Source organism: Thalia democratica, chromosome 3 (assembly GCF_965202585.1).
Source record: "Thalia democratica chromosome 3, ktThaDemo2.hap1.1, whole genome shotgun sequence".
In the NCBI taxonomy this organism is placed as follows: Eukaryota; Metazoa; Chordata; class Thaliacea; order Salpida; family Salpidae; genus Thalia; species Thalia democratica.
In genome coordinates this window covers 55,189,283-55,211,136 of record NC_139167.1, presented here as the reverse complement: position 1 = coordinate 55,211,136, position 21,854 = coordinate 55,189,283, and the positions used below count along the sequence as shown (strand labels likewise).

The window sequence follows — 21,854 nt, the reverse complement described above, 5'->3', positions numbered from 1 at the left end:
ATAAACTGAGATAAATTTATCTATCAAAATCCAGAGTAAATTTAACTGTTAATTTTTTTTTTAATTATAATGAATTTTATAAACCAAATTATAAGTTTAAGTTTTGGCGCAGTGTGTCTTATACTACTTCAATAGCTGACTAACGTAATTTGCAGTCAGATTACTAAATTTAAATTTAACTTATTTATTCTTATACCAAAACTCTATATAAACTAGTAGATGTACCTTTTTCAAAAACATTAAAGTTGTTTAAACGCGACGAATAAGAATAAAACTTAAAATGATTTTGTAATACTTGTTAAATAATATCCTGAAACCATTTTTAATTTTATCAGATTAAATCCGACCAATGTAAATTACTTTTTGATAAAATAAGTTTACAACTATTTAAAACAATTTTAAATTTTAGATACACTACATAAATTACTTAATAACATGAGCTTCATAAAAAATATTTTCAAAAAGAAAAACCAAACAAAGCAACAACTTCTAAATTCAAGTTGTAAACTAGAGGATCAAAACTTGTGCACGAAAAAATTAGGAAATATTTACAAAGACGCCAAAGTCAGTAACGATGTAACAGTATGCAACTTCATACAAGGACAATTAGAAAACTCTGCTATGATAGCCGCCATGGCTTCGCTGGCAACAAACATTGAAGTGTACAAAAGAGTTGTAAAGATTAAAGTTGAAAATAAATTGCATGTTCTCTTCAGTCTTTTTAAAAGCGGAAAAGTTTGCAACGTTGTTGTCAACGACAACTTGGCGTTTTCCCACAACGAGCTGATTTACTCCCGAAGTTCGGATGAAAATTATGTAGGTCCGTTGCTGGAAAAAGCGTTGGTTCAATTGCATTTTGACGGGAACTACCAACCTGCCGAGGGAGTTTGCCAAGCTTTTGTTTTAACGAGCTTGACTAATTTTTTGTACGAGTTGTTTGTGGGTTACCACAGTTCTGTTTATAAAATCCACGATGTCATCAGACACGGGTTGAACACTGGTTCATTGATGTGCGTTACTTTTAGAGAGGGATCAAGTGAAGTTGAATTAAGAGCTGGGGTGTCGTACACTGTTATTGACATGAGCAAGGATTTTGTAAAAGTGTATGACGTAAGCGGTAAAATTGAACTCGTGTACAAAGATTTTTTCTTTCATCTGTTGAAATATTTTGAAATTTGTTATTTTGACAACAAGGTGTTTGAAATGCCGCAAATAAAAACTTTGGTTGATCTTACTGATCCCTGGTGTGCTTTAGATGAGGGTAAAGAATGTTGGTGCTCATGCTACGATTTGCTGGTTGAAGAAAATGACACGGTAATGCTCTTGAATTTACCTGCTAAACTCATCATAAACATGCGTTTATATATTTCAAGTGAAGAAACTGAAAAAACAATTAAACACCTTAAATTGATAATTTGTTCTAACTCTTCAATTAGATTAGATTTCAATAGTGGAAAATACAGAATAGTTTTTAAGATCTTTCAAAGTGAAAATTATGAAAGTTTTAACAACATTTCAGAAAGTTTAAAACAAGAAGATGATCTTATTTTGATTCGTTTTGCTTCTACAAAATATTTTACAATGAACAAAACATATTAAAATGAACTTAAATAGAGGAATTTGTAACATTGGCTCTAGGACTCTTAGACTATCTTTTTTTATCTAGTAAATAAATATACATATACAACATAGATAATTCTAGAAACTCATATCTTAGTTGTACTTTACAACTAAATACTGAAACACTTTTTAAAATGCATAAGGTTTCACTTTTTTACTCTTAGTGCTTCTTTTAAATATAAAGAACTTTTAAAAAAATTTACACATTTACTCTTTATTTTTTCGTCAAAAATATATTTTGTGTTTTGTTGTGTTAATTGTTGATTTTTTATTGTTTTATTGTAATTTTATATCCACTAACGATTAATTTGTTTTACAATTACTAATGTTTTTAGGGTATTTCCTAATAATTAAATTATAAAATCTTGTTAATTTTGAAGTTTTAAAGATCTAATTTTTAAATTTTTAAAGGTATCTCATATTAGTTGGTTTGGTGATTGTCTAGTATGATAATAATAACTTTTTTTAATTGTTATTTAAGCAGTTTTCTATGCATACCAAGGTAATTAGTATTCGTAAACTTCTTATTCTATGTCAATAAAAATTGTTGCACAATAATTTATAGCTTTAATTTTTCGTAATATATTACAAAATAACTAAGTTAATGTCAAAACTTAGCACAAACATATAATTTTAAAAAATATAATTATAACATTTTGTATGGACTTGTATTTCAAGTATTATGTTAATATAATTTTTCAGATTTCAAGAGCCATAAAAGTAAACTAACTAAACTATTTAAGAAATTAAATATTTTAAAAATAAGGACGTGTTTAATAATAGTATAGCCAGTTTGCAATTTTTTTTTAACTAGCTATTCGCGTTTTAATGCATAAAAAAAGCAAGTATTACGTTAACAACTCTGTAAATTCTGTTGAGTTATAATCTTATATTTTGAGTTTAATAAAAGAAGAACCTTTGTCCATTTATTTAGTACCATAGTGTTATGTTTTTGGTTAAGTTTGTTAGAATTGTTTTTATTTAAAACATTTATAAATAAAATCTTGGCTTTAATGACAAAAATAAAAATAACTAATTAAACATTAATCAGTTTAAACAAAAACTATTGAAAGTTTTTCTTAGAACTAAAACACTTATAAGTAACAATAAACACTTGAATTTTTAAAGAATAACTAGCTTAAGATCGAACAGAAAACTTCGCAATTACTAATGCATTTAAAAAAAAATAAAGTTTGTCATATAAACTAAAAAGAAAAACAATAACCAGGTAAAACAATACTTTATCATTCAAAAAACTCTTTTGCACACAAAAATTCCATTCAAACGTTCATGGTGTAAAGCTGCAGGTTCATGTAACCTTGCAGGCTGTTGGCGAACAATGCAGCCAGTACCACCGATGTAAATATGAAGAAGAACTTGAGCAGTGCGGACTTGAAGTGCTGAAGATCGATGTCCTGCCGGGCCAAGTTGGCCTCGTTTGTGTAAGTTTGCGTGAACACGTGCAAAAAACAAAAAAAAACAAGAAGCTCAAAAACATTTAGTCTAAAGACCTGGTGTACGAAAAGACCTCAAGTCGTACACCACAAAACAAAATTTAAGCTTAAGATAAAAATAATTAAACACTTATTTGTAAGCTTACTATGGATAACCTTTTTCTTAACCTTCTTAAGAAAATTAAGTCATTTTTATTAAAAGTTGTATCAATTAGCTGATTTTATTTTTGTTTGTTTAAAGCAGGGTTTCCAAGATTTTTTTTTTAAATGGCCCCCTTCAATAAGACTACTCAAAAAACTACGGTTTAAAAACACCTAAGACTAAAAACAACCCCAAGAATATCTAGTGTCAGTTTCAAAATTACTAATAAAAACTACTATAACCTTTTTTTTGCGCTTCATCTGCAACTTAAGAATATCTAGTATAAGTTTCAAAATTTTATGACTGTCAGAAATTTGAAAACACCCCCTTCCGCCGTTTTACTAGTTGTTGCTCTCGACTTATTAAAATCGCCCACTTTAATAAACCCTGGTTTAAAGTCTTAAAAAGTGTTGGAAATTGTTTTTCAAGAAAAGATACAAAGCATGTATTAAAAGTTTGAAAACTTGAAATACTTTTGTAAAAACAAACGTGTATGATGTTTAATATTTACAATACTATAAACTATTAAAAGCATATTACCATAATTTAAAATAATTTTGAAGAAAAATATTTTGCAGAAATAACTACAGTTGGAAAATCTGTAAAGTACGTACCTTGAACCAAGGCAAAAGTGTCTTTATTACATGAAATGCGTACCTTAAAGTTTTGAAAGGAATTTAGCTCTTTTCACACCGAATAGTAGATATAACCTACATATTCTAGTTACAAATAAGGTCTAGTATAGTTGTTTTTAGATTTACTTAGTTAAAAAAAAACAATTGTTTGATATAAGAATTATTAGTTTTAAAATAATGTTTTTTTTACGTTTAAGTTCGTTCGTTTAATAATATTTTATAAAGATCCCACTTATTTTCGAGATTTAGTGCGTAACTTTTTCGGGTGCATACTTTATCGATATTCCTACTGTACTTTACCACTACCTAGAACTGTTTGATATAGTTTTATAAGATAAAAAACTTATTTGACTATTAGGTAAGCAAAGGGTTGATCATGCCCATTCGATCATCAGACCAAAAGCTTCCGGTAGACTGAGACCGGTTTCGTCCTTATTAGGACTTATCAGTCAGTCACAACCGGAAAACTTGCAGTCGTCAATCTACAAACGGTTTATGAAACTTTCCAGCGAAGCAACCATTTGCAATGATCAGTGACGTTAGCATTTTCTTTTGCCGTGCAACGTTTAAGATGCTGTCCACTATGCAAGACACCGGTACGCTCGTATCAATATTGAATTGGTACGATCAATCCTTTGTTAAACTTGAGCTTGTCTCACGGCAAACTAAAGTCCAGGCTTCTTCTAAGCAGACTTTCGCCGATTTTTTTGTTGATCTTGATACGAGCAACTTTTAAACACTAAGCTTGCACAGTGCTTGTTTCTAAATTGGAAGTTACAGATAAGTATAAACTATTTTTCCGAACTGATTTTAGAACTTTTAACATTGAATACAAAATTATCAGATATAGTTTCAAAACTACCACTGTGATGTTCTTGTAAAAGCTACTAAAAGTTTTTGATAGCTAGATTTCGCCTATTTTAGTTTGAAACCATATTAGGTGTAGAAATGTTAGTAATTTACAGTGATTGAAGATTATTTCAATAAAAATAAATGATAAAAAAAGTATAAAAATAACAGTTTTATAGTTTGTCTTAGAAAGCATGACGCATCAAATCAATGAAGTTATAAACTAAGTAAAAAATCAGGACAAACATTGTTATAAAGTATTTAAAAGTTAAGCAGAATTATAAGTTATAAGATCTAAAGTCATAACTACAATGTTCTAACTTCTAGATCAGGGTTTCCCAAATTTTTTTGTCATAAGGCCCCCTTTAAAGAAATAAAAATAGCTGTGGCTCCCTCCGACAAGGTTTTTCAGAAAAACTATCATTATATACGCCTAAGAACTTTTTTGATCTTCATCATCAACTCCAGAATATCTTGTGTAAATTTTAGATTATGGCCTTGTGGCTACCCCTTTTGCAAATTATTGCCAACTAAATTTCTGAATTTTCTTATAATATCTGTACAAGTCTTTTAAAACTGCCATTAAATTAGCGTAAAACCTTTTTTTCTACTTTTCACTGTGAATTTCAGAATAAGTAATATAAGTTTCAAAAGTTTCAAATTATGACTTCAACAATACAATTATCACATCACATTTGATCGCAACACTACAACTATCACATTACAGTAGATCCGAACGATACAACTATTACATCACAGTAGACCGCAACACTACAACTATCACATCACAGTAGATCGCAACACTACAACTATCACATTACAGTAGATACGAACGATACAACTATTACATCACAGTAGACCGCAAAATTACAACTATCACATCACAGTATTCCGCAACACTACAACTATCACATCACAGTAGATCCGAACGATACAACTACCACATCACAGTAGATCGCAACGACACAACTATCACATCACAGTTATTTATTTATGCAGAAAAGAAAGAAGTTAGTTGGTACTTGTATCTCAGTAGTTGTGTGAAGTGAGCACTTGGTAAAAGTGAGTCTGAACTTTCATGTTTGCTGTCTGATTTGTATCCACTGTACTGTTCAAAAAACTTGAAAAAGGATCTTGAGTTTGCTTTTCTTTGTATATTTTTTCAACCAGGTAAGGTCCTACGTACTTAATTTAGGATAGCACATAATATCAAGTTTCTTTTTGAACCACAAATTGAATGCTTTTCTTTATAGACATTAGCTAAAGTTAAAAAAGTAGTAACTTTTATTTTACTTACTTACAACTCGTATATCATTTTTCAGTAAGTAAAATAAGAGTACCTCGAGCCGCCTCTCTTTTACTATAACTTTATTAACTAATACACTGTAAAAATTAATTTCGTTTATTGATAACTAAAACATTAATGGTATAACTTTTGAATTATTTTTATGCTTATACTTCTTACTTTTATTAAAATTAACTTAATGGCTTAGGCTTATTTTTAAAAGAACATTGAAGTAAACTGGTTGCTGTAATTTGTCTAAGAATTCATTAGTTTTTAGGGTATAAAATTTAAACCTAAAAAGTTAGCCTCACTATTAGTATCAAATTCAATTCTTATGTGTTAATAAAATTAGAAGCTTCGAGCTTAAGTTTACCAATAAAAGTTGTAAAATTTTTATTAACTTATCGTTTTGAATATAAAGTTTACGCTTAATTGTTTAAATTTAAATGTGATGCTCGAGTAATTGTGTTATAATTTTTTTGTATAGAATTCTTGCAACGATTGTAATAATTTTAGCCATTAAGATTTACCACACTCTTTTTTTACCTACCTACCATGGTAGAGAAATATGACCTGAGAAATTTCTGGCAGGCACATTAAAGAAAAGTATTTAACTTTTGCATAAACTAAAACAGTACTAGGCTTTAAAAGTGTTTTCTATCTAAAGTCAAACTAACAACTTAATGACTTAGCAAGTGAGAAAAAGCATCATTTACAATATAAACTTTATAAAGAATAATTTAAGGTAGTTATAAATTAAACTAATAAGTGTACAATATCTTGTTGAATAAGGCAAAGTAACACTAATTGTTACTTATGAAAACATAAATCTTTTATACTTTTTAACTTAAAATATTTCTTTTTTTTTTGGTATGACTAACTAAAATTAAGTACTAAATAGTTATCTAAGCAGATCCTCTTTTTTTTTTCAAGGTTTGTAATACATCTTCATAAAAATTACGCTTGAGAACTGTTTTTTTTTGTAACTAAAACTTATGTAGTATTTTCCTAATTAGCTTTAACGCTCGCCGAGGCCTTCTTTTGACAAACCTTTTCGTTTGTTTTCTTTATAAGACTACTTCAGTTTTGTCACAAACTTTGCTAAAATGTTTAAATTTTAGAATTTATGTTAGAAAAACTCAATACCTTTTTTTTTTATTAATTTCATTTTGATTATTCAAAAGACAATGCTTGCCATGGCTTTTTAGTTTTTAACAAAGTGTTTTAAAGTTTAATAATACAATTTTCAAAATTAGTACTGAAAACTGTTTTTACACTCAAATTTAGGCATGGGTAGCTTAGCGGTTCAGTTTACGGAGCCGACTTAATTGCAATGCAGACTGCTTTTTTTTCTTAAGAATGTTCTTAAGGGACGACCTAAATACCGTTAAGTGCATGCTAGTTACACACCTTTTATAAGAACTATCGCTATGTCAGACTAAAGTGGTAACTTAATAAAAACATAAAGGCACAATGGTAGAAATATACTAGTTTAGTAAAAAAATGGCTAATTTTCTCTTTCTTTTTGCATTTGTAATTATGTGCTTTTCTTTATTTAATCGTAATTGTGGCGTTTAATTCATAAAAACTTAGCATTTTTCTCAAACTTTTAATCCGTTTTAATTTACCAGTGTTTTGTTTTAAATATAATATTCTTGTATTAGTCTGACATCCTCGAAATTGTATAAGGTATTTTTATAGTTATACTACTCTTAGACTGTAAACTAAATGACTACAATAAGAGTTGAACAAATATGAAGAAATACTATATAAACTAAAACCAAAAACAACTTTTTTTTTTGAATTTAAATAACAAGCATAAAAAAATGTTTTAAATTTAATTATTAGTGTGTCAAACATAAATATATAGATTTTAAAACAAAAATTAATCAATTTTATCGCATGCCGAGATATACAGTAAAGAAAATATGATAAAAACCAAATTTCTAGCCCACAAAATCAATTATGATTAGTTTGTTGTAGTGAACTTTATTAACTAGATGTAAACACAATTAATTTTTTTTCTTATGAAGGTATGACAACAGGAAATTTACAAAAAATATATTTTTATAAAACTCAAATATGATATATTCCTAACGATTTAAAATATATTTATTTTGACTGTCTAGACCAGGGTTTCATAAACTTTTTTTCATAAGGACCCTTCGAAGAAATTAAAAAGCTATGGCCTTCTTCGAAAAAATTAAAAAACAACTCAATTACGTATAAAACCCTTTTAATTTTTTTTTCTTCATCATAACATCCAGAATATTTAATAGGTAAGTTTCAATTTATGACCTTGTCTCCCCAAATGCCTTTTATACCAACTAAATTTCTTAAATTGTCGCCTAATATGTAGTATAAGCTTTAGTTAGACTACCTTAAACACGTCTGAGACTTTTTTTTTCTTTTCATCATTATCTCCAGAATATCTAGTGTAAGTTAAAAACTACCATTTAAAACACGTAAAACCTTTATTTTTGCTCTATATCATCAACATAAATTATCTAGTGTAAGTTTCAAATTATGGCATTAAGCCACTCTACGCCCCCCTCTTTAGCCCCTTTGCAGCTAATGGATTCCTAAAATTCGAAATGGCCCATTTTAGAAAACCCTCGTCAGGACTAAAACCCAATGCAAAATGAATGGAATCTAAAAATTTCAACTTTAAAACTTGAAAAAAAGTTCGAAACTCAAGAAAACTTACAAATAGTGATAAAAAACATATTAAATCAATAAATGCAACCACAAAACTTTCTATAAATCGTTTTAAATTGTTCACAATGTATTTGTGTAATAATTGGTAACATAATAAGAAATTCAACAAAAAAATTTGAGGTCGCATTTTTTGGATCCCATACATTATGCATTGGGGTTGGTTTTTAGAAAATCGGTTGGTACCAAAGTAAAAATTTCTTCAAACCATCTTAAATTATTTTCATGATATTTCTGTAACATAAAACTTTTTCGAGCCGGTAAATCAGAAGTAGCTGTAATAATAGCACCCTAGAGTTTATTGACTATTGACCATATATGTGATTTTTTTAGTTAAGGTTTTATTTTAGGGAGTTTTTATAGCTTGAAACTAATTCAAAATGATTAACAAATTTTACAGCAAACATTTTATTTAGATTTGTTGGTCAGGATAGCTTGATAATTTTACAAATCATTAGCATAATGCAACAAATCGTTTGCATATATGCTTAATAAGCAATTTTTATTTTAAGATTTTTCATTTTTTTATTTATTTCTACCCTTTCCCTAACCCAACTTACCCAAGACTATTAAAATTTAATCAAGTAATGAAGTTTCGGTTTTACATACAAATCAGGGCACAGCATTATTTGCAGGAACTTTTTTCTACTTTTTATGATATTCAATATATATTTACTAACAGGTCCAAACTTCTAATATGTACCTTTTAAAAAGTAAAGACATTGGTAAGGTACGCACTTTTAGAGGTACGCACCCGCTAAGGTACGCAATATTTGTTTTATTTTTTTTAACTACTTATAATTGGTATGATATACTTATTTAAAACTAAATATTTATAAACTTTTTACACGTGTTATCAGAGACGAAGACAAGCTATTTAAAGCAAAGATAGATAACTGTTACTACTAGCAACATTTCAACTACGTCTGACATTTTTACTATATTAAAACTTTATTGTCAAAAAAATAAGAAATATTGTTTTTATGAAACATGTGCTTGATTAAAACCAAATAAAATCAAAAAAAAAAGTTTAATAATAAGTTTAAATTAGTTTAGTCAAACTCGTACTAGAACTGTTTTAAATATAAAATTAATTATACTCATCAGTAGATAAAAATGCAAATATTTAAAAGAAATGAAACTCTACAATTTATCAAACTTAAATAAAGTATAACAACTTTTTAAGTTTTAACTACAGACCATTTTTTTAATTAAATAAGTAAACAACTTGAATTTAATTTTCAAAATTGATTCATAAATTTTTGTCAGGAAAAACCTTAATCAAAGCGGTACAAGATTTCACTAAACAACTATAATATAACAACTAATCAAATATATAAACACAAGTTTATTTAACATAAGTATTTTTATATTAACACAAAATGAGTTTGATTATTGTTTTTTGTTTTTACACAATTAAGGTTTTACCATTTTAACCACAGGATCATAAAACAAGTGAAATTAAACAAAAATAACAATTATATGTAGCATAAATTGTTTAGAATTCTTTCAGTTATATTCTTTCAAATGTTAACAATTTAAATCAAAAAAAAATCAGCAAAAATTATATTTCATTGCCGAAATCTGGATTTTTGTTGGCTGAGAGACCAGCTCAAGTTAACATAAAGTTTTGATTTTTTGACTCTTTTGACCAAGATTAAGACCAACTTATGCTCTATATGAAAAAGCTAGTTTTTTAATATAAAACTCAACTAAAAATTATTAAAAAGTGTAAAAGTAAACTAGTATAGAATATATTTGATTGAAATAAACAGGTTAATCTATTAATAGGTATTGATATTAACTTCATTAATAGTTTTAATATATGTTTTAAACCAGTAAAGAATAAGCTTAAACATATTTAACTGTACATCTGTATTAAGACTCCAGTCGGTGCACACATACTTAACTGTAATCAAACAATATATACACCTATTTGGCACGACTGTTTTTTTAACTCTTTTTTAATTTTAATGTTGTTAGAAAACTTTTTTTATACATTTTGTTTATAATATACATCTTTACCTTACCATACTATTCAGAATTTTCTATTTCTTAGTTTAATTTTTGTTTGTGTTATTTGTTGAAGATAAAAAACAAACTTATTTTACTAGATCATAATAAGTTGTATAAGCATGTTGTGTACGACTTGATAATTAAAAGGTTTGATCTTACACCAGGTATTTAGACTAATTTTTTGAGCGCATTAGATAAACAATATTATAAAGTATAAGCTTCAGCCGAATATTCAAGCTAAATAAAAAACTAACAGACAATCTTAAATATACCACTCTTAATTTATTTCAAAAAAAAACTATAAGTTGTATCAGAAACTTAGCCTTCTACAATGATATCATTTATGAAAGGCAAGTAAGTTCCATTACCTCTAATTCTACTACTTCTTAAAAAACAAATAACACCAAATTGAAAATTATCTATTTAATTGAAAAATCCTTTTTGACACATAATTTGACAAACACTCACAAGGTTAAATCTAAATCTTAACACTAGAAATCAAAGTTTTTTAATAAATAGAGTAGTTCACAATAAAACTTCTCTTAGTCCAGTAATTCTAAAATTGGTCTTATTTGCAGTTAAATAGTAAAATTTGATTCTAATAATCAAAAAACTAGGAAACCATAGCATTTACAAATACTAGGTTTACAAAAACCTAAAAATAGTATTCACGTATATGCATTTGAAAAGTTCATTTAGGTGTATTTTTAATGAGTAAAGATTGTATAAACTGAATAAACTTTATATAATGAAAAACTATAAGTATTTACATTAGTTATATAACTTCAAATTCACTTTTTGTATACAACAAAAGACACAAACTGTTTTGTTGTGGTAATCTTAAATATACAACTAATAAAATTAATGTACATACTAATTTGTAGAACAGGTGTTTACAATCATTACAAAGGTATACTGAAAGTGTATGTAATATACAAGTAAAAATTAGTGTGTTAGAAAAAATCATTTTGCAATATTAACTTTTCCAGAAATCATTTAACAAACCTTTATTTATGTATTTTACAGTATGGGTGTTAAATACTTATTTATTCTTTTAATGTTTTAAATTTTTGCAATTATTTTCATTACAGTTAACATAAGTTATAAAAATAGAAAGAAACTGTTATAAAATCTTACCTTACCATACTGATTTAGATTAGTACTTTTACTAAAATTTCATTAATATAGATTAAAATAAGGATTTTTCTACTTAATTATATTACTGTTTAATTAAAACTAAATTAATTTATATTTTAATTGTTTTAGATTACAAATATGTTAAACAATGGTTTTTGATTGTCAAAGTTCAAGATTTTTAAGAACAATCTCAATTAAAGCTGGTTGACTTTGTTCTTAAGTGTATAGACTTATGAGGTAGATAAATACATAAAACAGATTTGTAAACAACAATGTTTAATTTTAAAAATAAACTTGTTAATGATGCATATGGAAGACAAAGCAATAAACTGTGTGGATCTTGAACAATTAATGGTCTGGGAATTATAAAACATTACAATTTGAGGAGGTTTGCAAACTCAAAAAACAATAATTTGATCAAAAAGAACAAAACGAAACAATTTGATGGATTCTAGTCCTGTTGAATAACAGAAGACTACTGTAAAGGTTTATACAATAAGTTTTAGCTTAAAACTTGAGCAAAAATTTGCTAATCTAAGTTGTTACAGATATCAGTTAAATATCTAGTAAACATCTTAATATTAAGAGGATGTAAAATTTAGATGAGAAATGTTTAAATTTAATAGTCTTTAGTTCACTATTAATTAATCAAACTAGATATTGTTGATTTTGTCGTGGTAAGACACATTAAACTTAATAAAGTTAATGTACTTCTTAAAAGAGCAGTTAGATGCAATCATAGATACAATGTAAAAGTTAGTAACAAAAAATAACAAAACTATTAGTATGTTATTAGAAAGTTATTGCTTAAAATTCTTGCAAAAAAAAAACATTTTAAATTAATCAGTCTAGTTTAACTGTTAAAGTGTTTTTGTTAGTATCTTGTATATGAAAAAATATTTTCTTTAGAATTGTTAGTTAAAACATTTCTTAATAAGTTTATTTTTTATTCTTTAAACTTATTGAGAAATGTTTTAACTAAATCTTTAAAAATATATTAAAAAAGAAAGTTCAAACTTCAGTTTTAAAGTTTAAGTAATTGAAGAACTTAAGCTGGGCTTAAAAAAGATTAGATTTTTCATGAATATTTAAGTACTTTCTAGGAATTTCTAGATTTTTCTAGAAGTTTCCAGAAGTTTTAATAATGATATATATATATAAGGGTTGCTACTCACTTATACACTCAGTGTAGTCAAGATTACTCGAGAAATTTTCAATTTTTTTTTAATTTTAAGATAATATAAATTTTCAACTCTGGCTGACATAATATATTTTTTTTTTTCTGAAACTGAAATTAATTTTACTCTCTTTGACAGATTCTTTATATCATAAATGAGATTTTATTGAACTTTTTTGTACCTTTGTAAGAAAAAATTACTTGAATCCTTCCAATTAAGATATTTTATATAATGCTAATCTACTAGATTTTATACTTATATTTTTTTTGGTTATATAAGAAACATTGGATTTAGTTAACAAAGTTACCAGTACCTAATTGACATTTTTAAAGCTGTTTTAAAAACTCAAGTTTGTTTAAATTTTTGCTTTAAGTTCAGGCTATATGTGTAACACTTCTCAAAATCTTTTTATAGGTTTTCTATAAATTTTATTCTTGGTATATATTAGGGTTGCCACTCAAGATACTCTCTATACTCAAAATAACTTGAAATTTTTTAAAGTCTCAGGATAAAACAAGATTTATGTTTTTTTTATTTAGGCTGAATTGTGATAGTTTTGTTTTTTATAAAAACCCAGGGTACTTTTAAATTTTTTAAAAAGTCTCAGGCCAGATTTATTAGATCTTAAATAAGGTTTAATTGAACTTTTTTCTATCTTTTCAGGAAAATAAACTTAAATCCTTCAAATGAAATTCTTTATTTAATGGTATTCTACTCATTATGGAAAAATTTATTTTTTCAAAAAAGTTACATAAAATACATGTGATATACTCAAAGAAATTATTAGTACCTATTTCATATTTTTAAGGCTGTTTTAAAAACTCAATCTTGTTTAAAGTTTTGTTTAAAATGTAGGCTATATATAACATTTCTCCTAATGTTGAAATATTTTCAAGCTATATCTAGATTTTTCCATAAGTCTCTGTTAGTTTTAATGATGATATATATAAGGGTTGCCACTTACTTAGGATACTCAGTATACTTAAGTTCACTCAAGATAACTTGAAGTTTTTGAAAATCTCAGGGTATTGGGATTTTTTTATTAAACTCCAGCTGACTTAATATAGTTCTGTTTTTTATAAATAACTCAGGGTAGTTTTAAGATTTTTAAAGGTATCAGGACATATTCTTTACATCATAAATAAAATTTAATTGAACTTTTTAGTACCTTGGTAGGAAAAAATTACTTAAAATGTTATTAAAATATTTTATAAATGGTAATCTACTAAATTTTAAACTTATGAAAAATTTTTTGTTCTTAAGAGTCACATAAGATTAAGAAACACTGTTTGTAGTTCAAGAAATTATCAGTACATGTTTTATATTTTTAGGGCTATTTTAAAAATCAAGCTTGATTGAAGTTTTGTGCAAAATTCGGGCTAAATATAACATTTTTCCAAACATGTATTTTCAAGCTATTTCTAGTTTTTTCTTCAAGTATTACTGTAAGTAATACTGTATATCTGTAAGTATTACTGATGGTATATATTAGGGTTGCTACTCACTTAGGATACTCTGTATACTAAAAATAACTCAATACATTTTTAAATTTTTGAAAATCTCAGGATTTAACAGGATATTCTTAAGTTTTTCTTAATTGTTAGTAAATTTTTTTTTTATTAAAGTTTAATTTACAGTATTTCATCTGTACTTTGGCTTTTACTGAAAAAAATTAATTAGGTTGTGTTTTTTTTCTCAAAGAGTAGTAACTTCAATTAAATCTAAAGAAGCACTATAAAGCTACTAAGCTTTGTTAAGTGAAAATAAATATATATTTATTGGAACAAGTTAGAAGGTTAAATCTGAATTATTTTAACAGTAAAACTATTAAAGCAGATGGTTTCAAATAAAGTCAGTTGTGGCTAAGAGAGTTTGGAGTAACAGCTTAAGATGTAAAACTGATTTAAAGTATAAGTAATTTATAAAACCAAGTAAAGTAAAGTATTTAAATATTTAAGGGCATAGGGGGGGTAAACACCCTTTTTTGATTTTTGATCTTATTTTATTTAGTTTTTACTAAGCTACAAAATGCTTTTTACAGATTAAAAAAATTCAAAATAGTTTTTGCGATATAGCCGGTCAAAGTCAGAGGCAACAATAGGATCCTTATGGGAGGCGCAAACTAAAACGGCAAAAATAGACTATTTCACTAAAAATCTATCTTCTCCTACATTTTTTAAGATAACTTCCTCAAATTTCCAGGAAATGTTCCTTGATATAATTAGAAAATTCTGTCGGAAGGAATTTTTAAAAAATTAAAAAATAAATATTTTATTTAAAAAAAAAACAAAAAAAAAATGTTTTTTTTTGTTTTTTTGTTATAAAACTTTTATTTTTTAATTTTTTTAAAATCTGTTCCAACAGAATTTTCTAAATATTGCAAGGAACATTTCCTGAAAATTTGTGGTAGTTATCCCAAAAAACGTAGGAGAAGATAGATTTTTAGTGATTTCTAGTTATTTGCTGTTTTAGTTGCGCCTCCCATAAGGATCCTATTGTTGCCTCTAACTTTGACCGGCTATATCTCAAAAACTATTTTGAATTGTTTTAATCTGTAAAAGGCACTGATTTAAAGTATAAGTAATTTATAAAACCAAGTACAGTAAAGTATTTGAATATTTAATGAATAATTAATGCTAAGAGTTTTTAAACATGCTAAGATGGGTGTAGTGACATTTATTAAGATACTTAGTATTATTATATTCATTCTGTACTTTGTTTTCATTTCTCAGAGGTAAAAAAACCAAAAAATCCATAACACCATAAGCTATATTTTATATTTTTACCAGTTGATATTGTTGTCTGTGTGGTTTATAAGTTTAAAAGAATAAATATTTTTATATTTAATATGTGTGATATAAGTTGCATGTGTGTATTTTTGAGAGCATTTAAATTAAATTGTCTCTGTTTTATAATGACCTGTAAAAATCAAAAGCTGTTGATGTTAGTCTTTTAAAAGCTTAATACTCATACAGATAATGATTGCATACAAAAAATACCTTTATATTGGATAATGATTAATGTTTTTTTGTAGAATGTTTTAAGAATTAGTTTTCTATCTATTTTTACTGTTTAGCTCCTATTAATTAGCCAATTTTGATATAGCTTAGAATATTATTATCTAAGAGTTAACCATTATATTTATCTTTCAGATCTAGTTAAAATTCATCCAGTAAACAAAAAAACAAAAGTAAGTTAGTTAAATATTTTACTGCTAAAAAGTTTTGGTTTAGTACTTTAGTAATTTTCCATAAATAAGGTTTTCAATTTTTAAAGATATAAATATTAAATAGTACAACTACTTAAAGGTTGACCAAAAAACCTGTATCTCTAGAAAAACCTAGAATTTGACAGTTTAAGCTAAAAAACCTGGAACAATCTAAATCTGGAATTTTGTACAATCACCACCAAAAAAAAAACTTTAAAACCTGGAATTTAAATAGTTGTTTAGATGTTAAGTAGAAAAGTTTCAATTTGACACAAAAATTTAATCATATAGATAAAAAAAAATTGTCATCATCAAAAGCTTTTTTATTAAAAAATACATTAAAAGTAGCTTAAAAGTATCTTTTCAATATTTTATACTATTTAACACAGTTTGTTACCTTGAACTTAACATTAAACTAAAAATAGGCCCAAAAAAGTGTATTCTTAAAAATCTGGAGAAAATTTTCAAAACCTGGAGAAAATTTGCTTGAAACCTGTACTTATCCAGCTGAATATAGTTGTTCAAATTATTATAATTATCTAGTATTTAATTTGAGATAAAACATATAAGTTTTATAATTAGTAGTCAGAAAATTTTATATTTTCTAGTGTCCAACATAGAAGATACAGAAACTTTTGCCTTCCAGGCAGAAATTGCCCAATTGATGAGTCTCATCATCAACACTTTCTACAGCAACAAGGAAATTTTCCTTAGAGAACTTATCTCCAACTCTTCTGATGTTTGTTATTCATTTAGTTTTATAAATGACTCTAACATTAAACGACTAAATATTTTGAGCAAGAAATGTGTAAATCATTTTGTTTAAATAAGTATGACAAGTTAACAAGTTTTTCAGAATAAAACTTTTAATATGGTTATGTACAAATTAAAACCCTCAATTTATATGTAATTAAAAAAAAAAATCAAATTGAATATATAAGAACAACATGCTTTATTAAACATTCTAAAATAAGGAAGCCATACTAATTTGTAATAATATAACAAAAATACCTTATTTGTATACTTAATCTAATAATTTTTTTAAATTATATGATAATTTTTTAATTAAAAAAAATATATATAATCACAAATTTCACAGGCTCTTGACAAGATCAGATATGAGAGTCTCACGGATGCCAGCAAGTTAGACTCTGGCAAGGATTTGAAGATTGAGGTGATTCCAGACAAGGAGAACCAGACCATCACTTTGATTGACACGGGTATTGGTATGACCAAGTCTGACTTGATCAACAACCTTGGTACAATTGCCAAATCTGGAACCAAGGCTTTCATGGAAGCTCTCAATGTAAGTTTCATTTAAATATTGATTGTAATTACTAAGAAACTAATCTATTTTATTAATTTTCAATTTTGTTTTGAAAGAAGATTAAAACGCAGTTATTTAAGTTTATGTTTAGTTTTAAGTAATAAATATTAATTTCTCAGTAAACACAAAGTAATGCACAAATAATATTACAGTCAGGAGCTGATATTTCAATGATTGGTCAGTTTGGTGTGGGTTTCTACTCAGCTTTCCTGGTGGCCAACAAGGTTCAGGTTATTTCTAAGAACAACGACGATGAACTCTACTGCTGGGAATCTTCAGCCGGAGGTTCCTTTACCATCAGGGAATGCGAAGACGATCTTACCAGAGGAACCAAAATCATCCTTCACATCAAAGAAGATCAGAAGGAGTACCTTGAGGAGAAGAAGCTGAAAGACATCGTGAAGAAGCATTCCCAGTTCATCGGCTACCCGATCATCATGCACGTTGAAAAGGAGAGGGAAATGGAAGTGAGCGACGACGAAGAAGAAGAGGTACAGGAGGAAGGAGCTGGAGATGATCAGCCCAAAGTGGAAGATCTCGACGAGAACGAAGAGTCAGAATCTGCTGACAAGAAGAAAAAGACGAAAAAAATCAAGGTACCTAGATAATATCATATAGTAAATTTTTTGGCTCTTATGTTTCTAAGAAGTTTGAAATTTTATACATAAGTTAATTGTAGTTCAAATCAATATTCTTAAATTCTTAACAAAGTCTAATGTAATAGAATTTTCTTGTCTTTTTATATTTAAATACGAATAGTTTATCAAATTTAATACAAAAAATTCTAACAAATGTTTCAACTTGGAGTGTTATATTACAACTTGTTATAACTGCCACATTTTAAAATAACCTCAACACTTTTATGATACCTTGTTATGAAATAGGAGAAATACATTGATCAAGAGGAACTCAATAAGACCAAACCTCTTTGGACTCGCAACCCTGCTGATATTTCAGGTGACGAGTATGGAGAATTTTACAAGAGTCTGACCAACGACTGGGAAGATCATCTTGCTGTAAAGGTTAGTTATAATTATTGTTTTAAACTCAAGATAATTATACAAAAAAAAAACTACAATGATGATGTTTCCACGTTCGCAGTTTCCACTGAATACTTTTTGTAAATGACAGCGAAAATCTTCCTTGGATGTCTGAGCAGTTTCTGATAAACTTAAAATAAATAAACAAACAATTTAAACCTTGTTAAACACTCTCTTCTTTTCAAAGCACTTCTCAGTAGAAGGACAACTCGAGTTCCGTGCTCTTCTGTTTGTGCCAAAACGCGCGCCAATGGATCTTTTCGAGAACAAAAACAGCAAGAACAACATCAAATTGTACGTTCGTAGGGTATTCATCATGGACAACTGTGAAGAACTCATTCCTGAATACCTCAGTTAGTTTCTAGTAAAAAAACTTATTAAAACATTTATCTAAAATAAATATGGTATGTAAAAATATAGCTCATTAAACTAGTGTTTAAATTAACTATATGCATTAAATTGGAAGGAAATTTAAGACTTACAATATAATTTAATAAATTATACTAAACGATATGAACTCATCTAAACTAATTTTTGACGCATAAATTAGGTAACAGGTATTTTGTAAAATATTTATTATTAACAACTCAATTTTCACAGACTTCGTCAAAGGTGTTGTCGATAGCGAAGATCTTCCTTTGAACATCTCAAGAGAGACTCTTCAGCAATCGAAGATATTGAAGGTCATCCGCAAGAACATTGTGAAGAAATGCATGGAATTGTTCACTGAGATCAGCGAAGATCAGGAGCAATTCAAGAAATTTTATGAGCATTTTGGAAAGAACTTGAAGTTGGGAATCCACGAGGATTCGCAAAACAGGAAGAAATTGTCAGGATTCCTCAGATATCACTCTTCTCAAACAAGTTTGTATATGTTACTTATTGATTATTGTTTTCTGTTTTCCTTTCAGTAACTTGATTGTTCATTAAAATTTAAAAAAGTTGTGTAACACGAAACTTGAAATCAAATAATTATTAACACAAGTTTTAAAAGTTTTTTAAATGCGTGCAACATCAAGTAGAAATAATAAAACTTTTTTTACAGCTGAAGAGATGACGTCACTAGCTGATTACGTCACTAGGATGAAGGAGAATCAGAAGGACATATATTACATCACCGGTGAATCGAAAGAACAAGTTCAAAACTCTGTCTTTGTCGAAAGAGTTGTCAAGAGAGGATTCGAGGTAGCTACTAAATAATGACTTAAAAAATAAAAAAAATAATTAAAATGAATAAAGTTATTTATTAAGTTTAACAAAATGTCAAAAAATAACAAAAGTAGCATTAGCATCTCAAAATAAAAATCATAAACAAACCAATTGTATTAAATAAATGATACCAATTTAGGTTCTCTACATGACGGAGCCGATTGATGAGTATTGCGTGCAGCAGTTGAAAGAATATGAAGGCAAGAATCTTGTCAGCATCACAAAAGAAGGACTCGAACTGCCAGAAGATGAAGAAGAGAAGAAAAAATTCGAAGAAGCCACCAAGAAGTTCGAGCCTCTCTGCACCGTCATGAAGGAAATCTTGGACAAAAAAGTTGAAAAGGTTAATTATCGGTATTAACTCTAAATCAGTTTATTACAATGATAGTATATTTGAATACTATTTAACGTTATAAAGCGTAAATTTTACGACTTTTAAATTATAATTAAATAAATATATTGATATTTAAAATAAACTGGTGGCTACATCATCAGATCATAAAAGTAAAATAAAAATAGAAATCGTTATTTAAAGTAATTTCAAGCTAATAGTGATTGGATTGTTTTAAAATATGACAAGATATTGAAAAGCGACAATTTGAAATAATATTATGGTAATCTACTTACTCCTTTTTATATTTTCATTTCCTATTAGTCTATACAATTATTTTCCTATTCTTCACAGGTGGTGGTATCAAACCGTCTCGTGCAATCGCCTTGCTGCATTGTTACGTCACAACACGGATATTCTGCCAACATGGAACGGATCATGAGGGCTCAGGCGTTGAAAGATTCAAGCTCGATGGCGTACATGGCAGCTAAGAAGAATTTGGAAATAAATCACGATCATCCCATCATGGAACAGTTGAGAGTGAATGCCGAAGCTGACAAGAACGACAAGTTTGTTTATTATATATTTTTTTCAATACTCTAAACATGAATTGCTGCTCATTTTAAGTGATTTCAAAACTTTTTAAAATCTGTTCATCATAGACTTCTAAACAAAAAGTAAGCGTATGTGTGTAGTTTATCATAAAAGCATATATTCATTACCTAAATTAAAAAAAAGATTTTTGCTTGAAAATTTATTATTGTTGTTTTAGTATATAACTAAGGTACTTTTAAGTTTATTGACATATTATTAATAAATCAAAAACAGATCAGTTAAAGACTTGGTGATGCTTTTGTTCGAAACTTCTCTTCTCGCATCCGGATTTTCACTTCAAGATCCTTCAAAACACGCCTCTTCAGTTCACAGGATGATCCAACTCGGTCTTGGTAAGAAAATTTTGATAATTATATAAAAAAAATTACGAGACGTAATCGAAGTCTTTTCAAATTCTTTTCTCTCTCTTTTTTAAATGCTAGTGTTTAGTATGTTAACAGGTTTTACGTTTTACTATGGAGGAGTTTAGGTTTAATATTTAGGAGTATTATTTATATACAATAATCTATCTAAGCTCGTTTATTTGTGCGTGTTTGTTGAGTTTCATCATTAAAATTTTCTTTAGGAATTGACATGGAGGTGGAGGAAACTGAAGAAGAAGTCGAGATGCCACCACTGGAGGGAGACGCCGAGGAAGACGCCGGCCGCATGGAAGAAGTCGATTAAAAGCTTCAAATTTTATCTGCTCGATGGCGTTGCTGAGTCTTATAACGTTTTTGCTACTTTAATTCCATTGAGCACATGTTTTTTTAGGATAATTACTTTATGTATTTTAGGAAATTTGAAACTTAGTTAGTATTTATAAATATGTTGATATTTTTAAACTTTCGTTTTCTTTCTTCAATAAACTTGCTAGCTAAATGAAAATGTTTATATTAATTTTTTTAACCTTAGATATGTATGGCTTTTAATTCCTAGCATTTACCAAACAGTTTTTACGGTTATGAAGTAAGTATGTGCATGTTGACTGATCTACTAATTATTCTTACTTAAAATAATGCAGTAATTCACTAATTTAATTAGAATTTCCTTTTATCCTGCGAAAAAGTGATGTGTTAAATTTTAGTTTGGCATTTATATAGTTGAAGAATTT

At 27.4% G+C, this 21,854-nt stretch overlaps 1 protein-coding gene across 1 annotated transcript; it reads left to right on the top strand.

Annotated features, from left to right (window-relative positions):
* The first annotated feature begins 621 nt into the window (after window positions 1-621).
* On the top strand, window positions 622-21,427 carry LOC145832429 (heat shock cognate protein HSP 90-beta-like). The gene is made up of 13 exons (XM_082939744.1): window positions 622-1,314; window positions 2,922-3,066; window positions 16,848-16,978; window positions 17,339-17,545; window positions 17,719-18,162; window positions 18,451-18,588; window positions 18,794-18,959; window positions 19,207-19,470; window positions 19,652-19,791; window positions 19,955-20,158; window positions 20,501-20,715; window positions 20,975-21,093; window positions 21,327-21,427. Exons 1-13 carry the CDS (start codon window positions 622-624, stop codon window positions 21,425-21,427), a joined length of 2,967 nt encoding a protein of 988 aa, XP_082795870.1.
* Window positions 21,428-21,854: the final 427 nt, after the last annotated feature.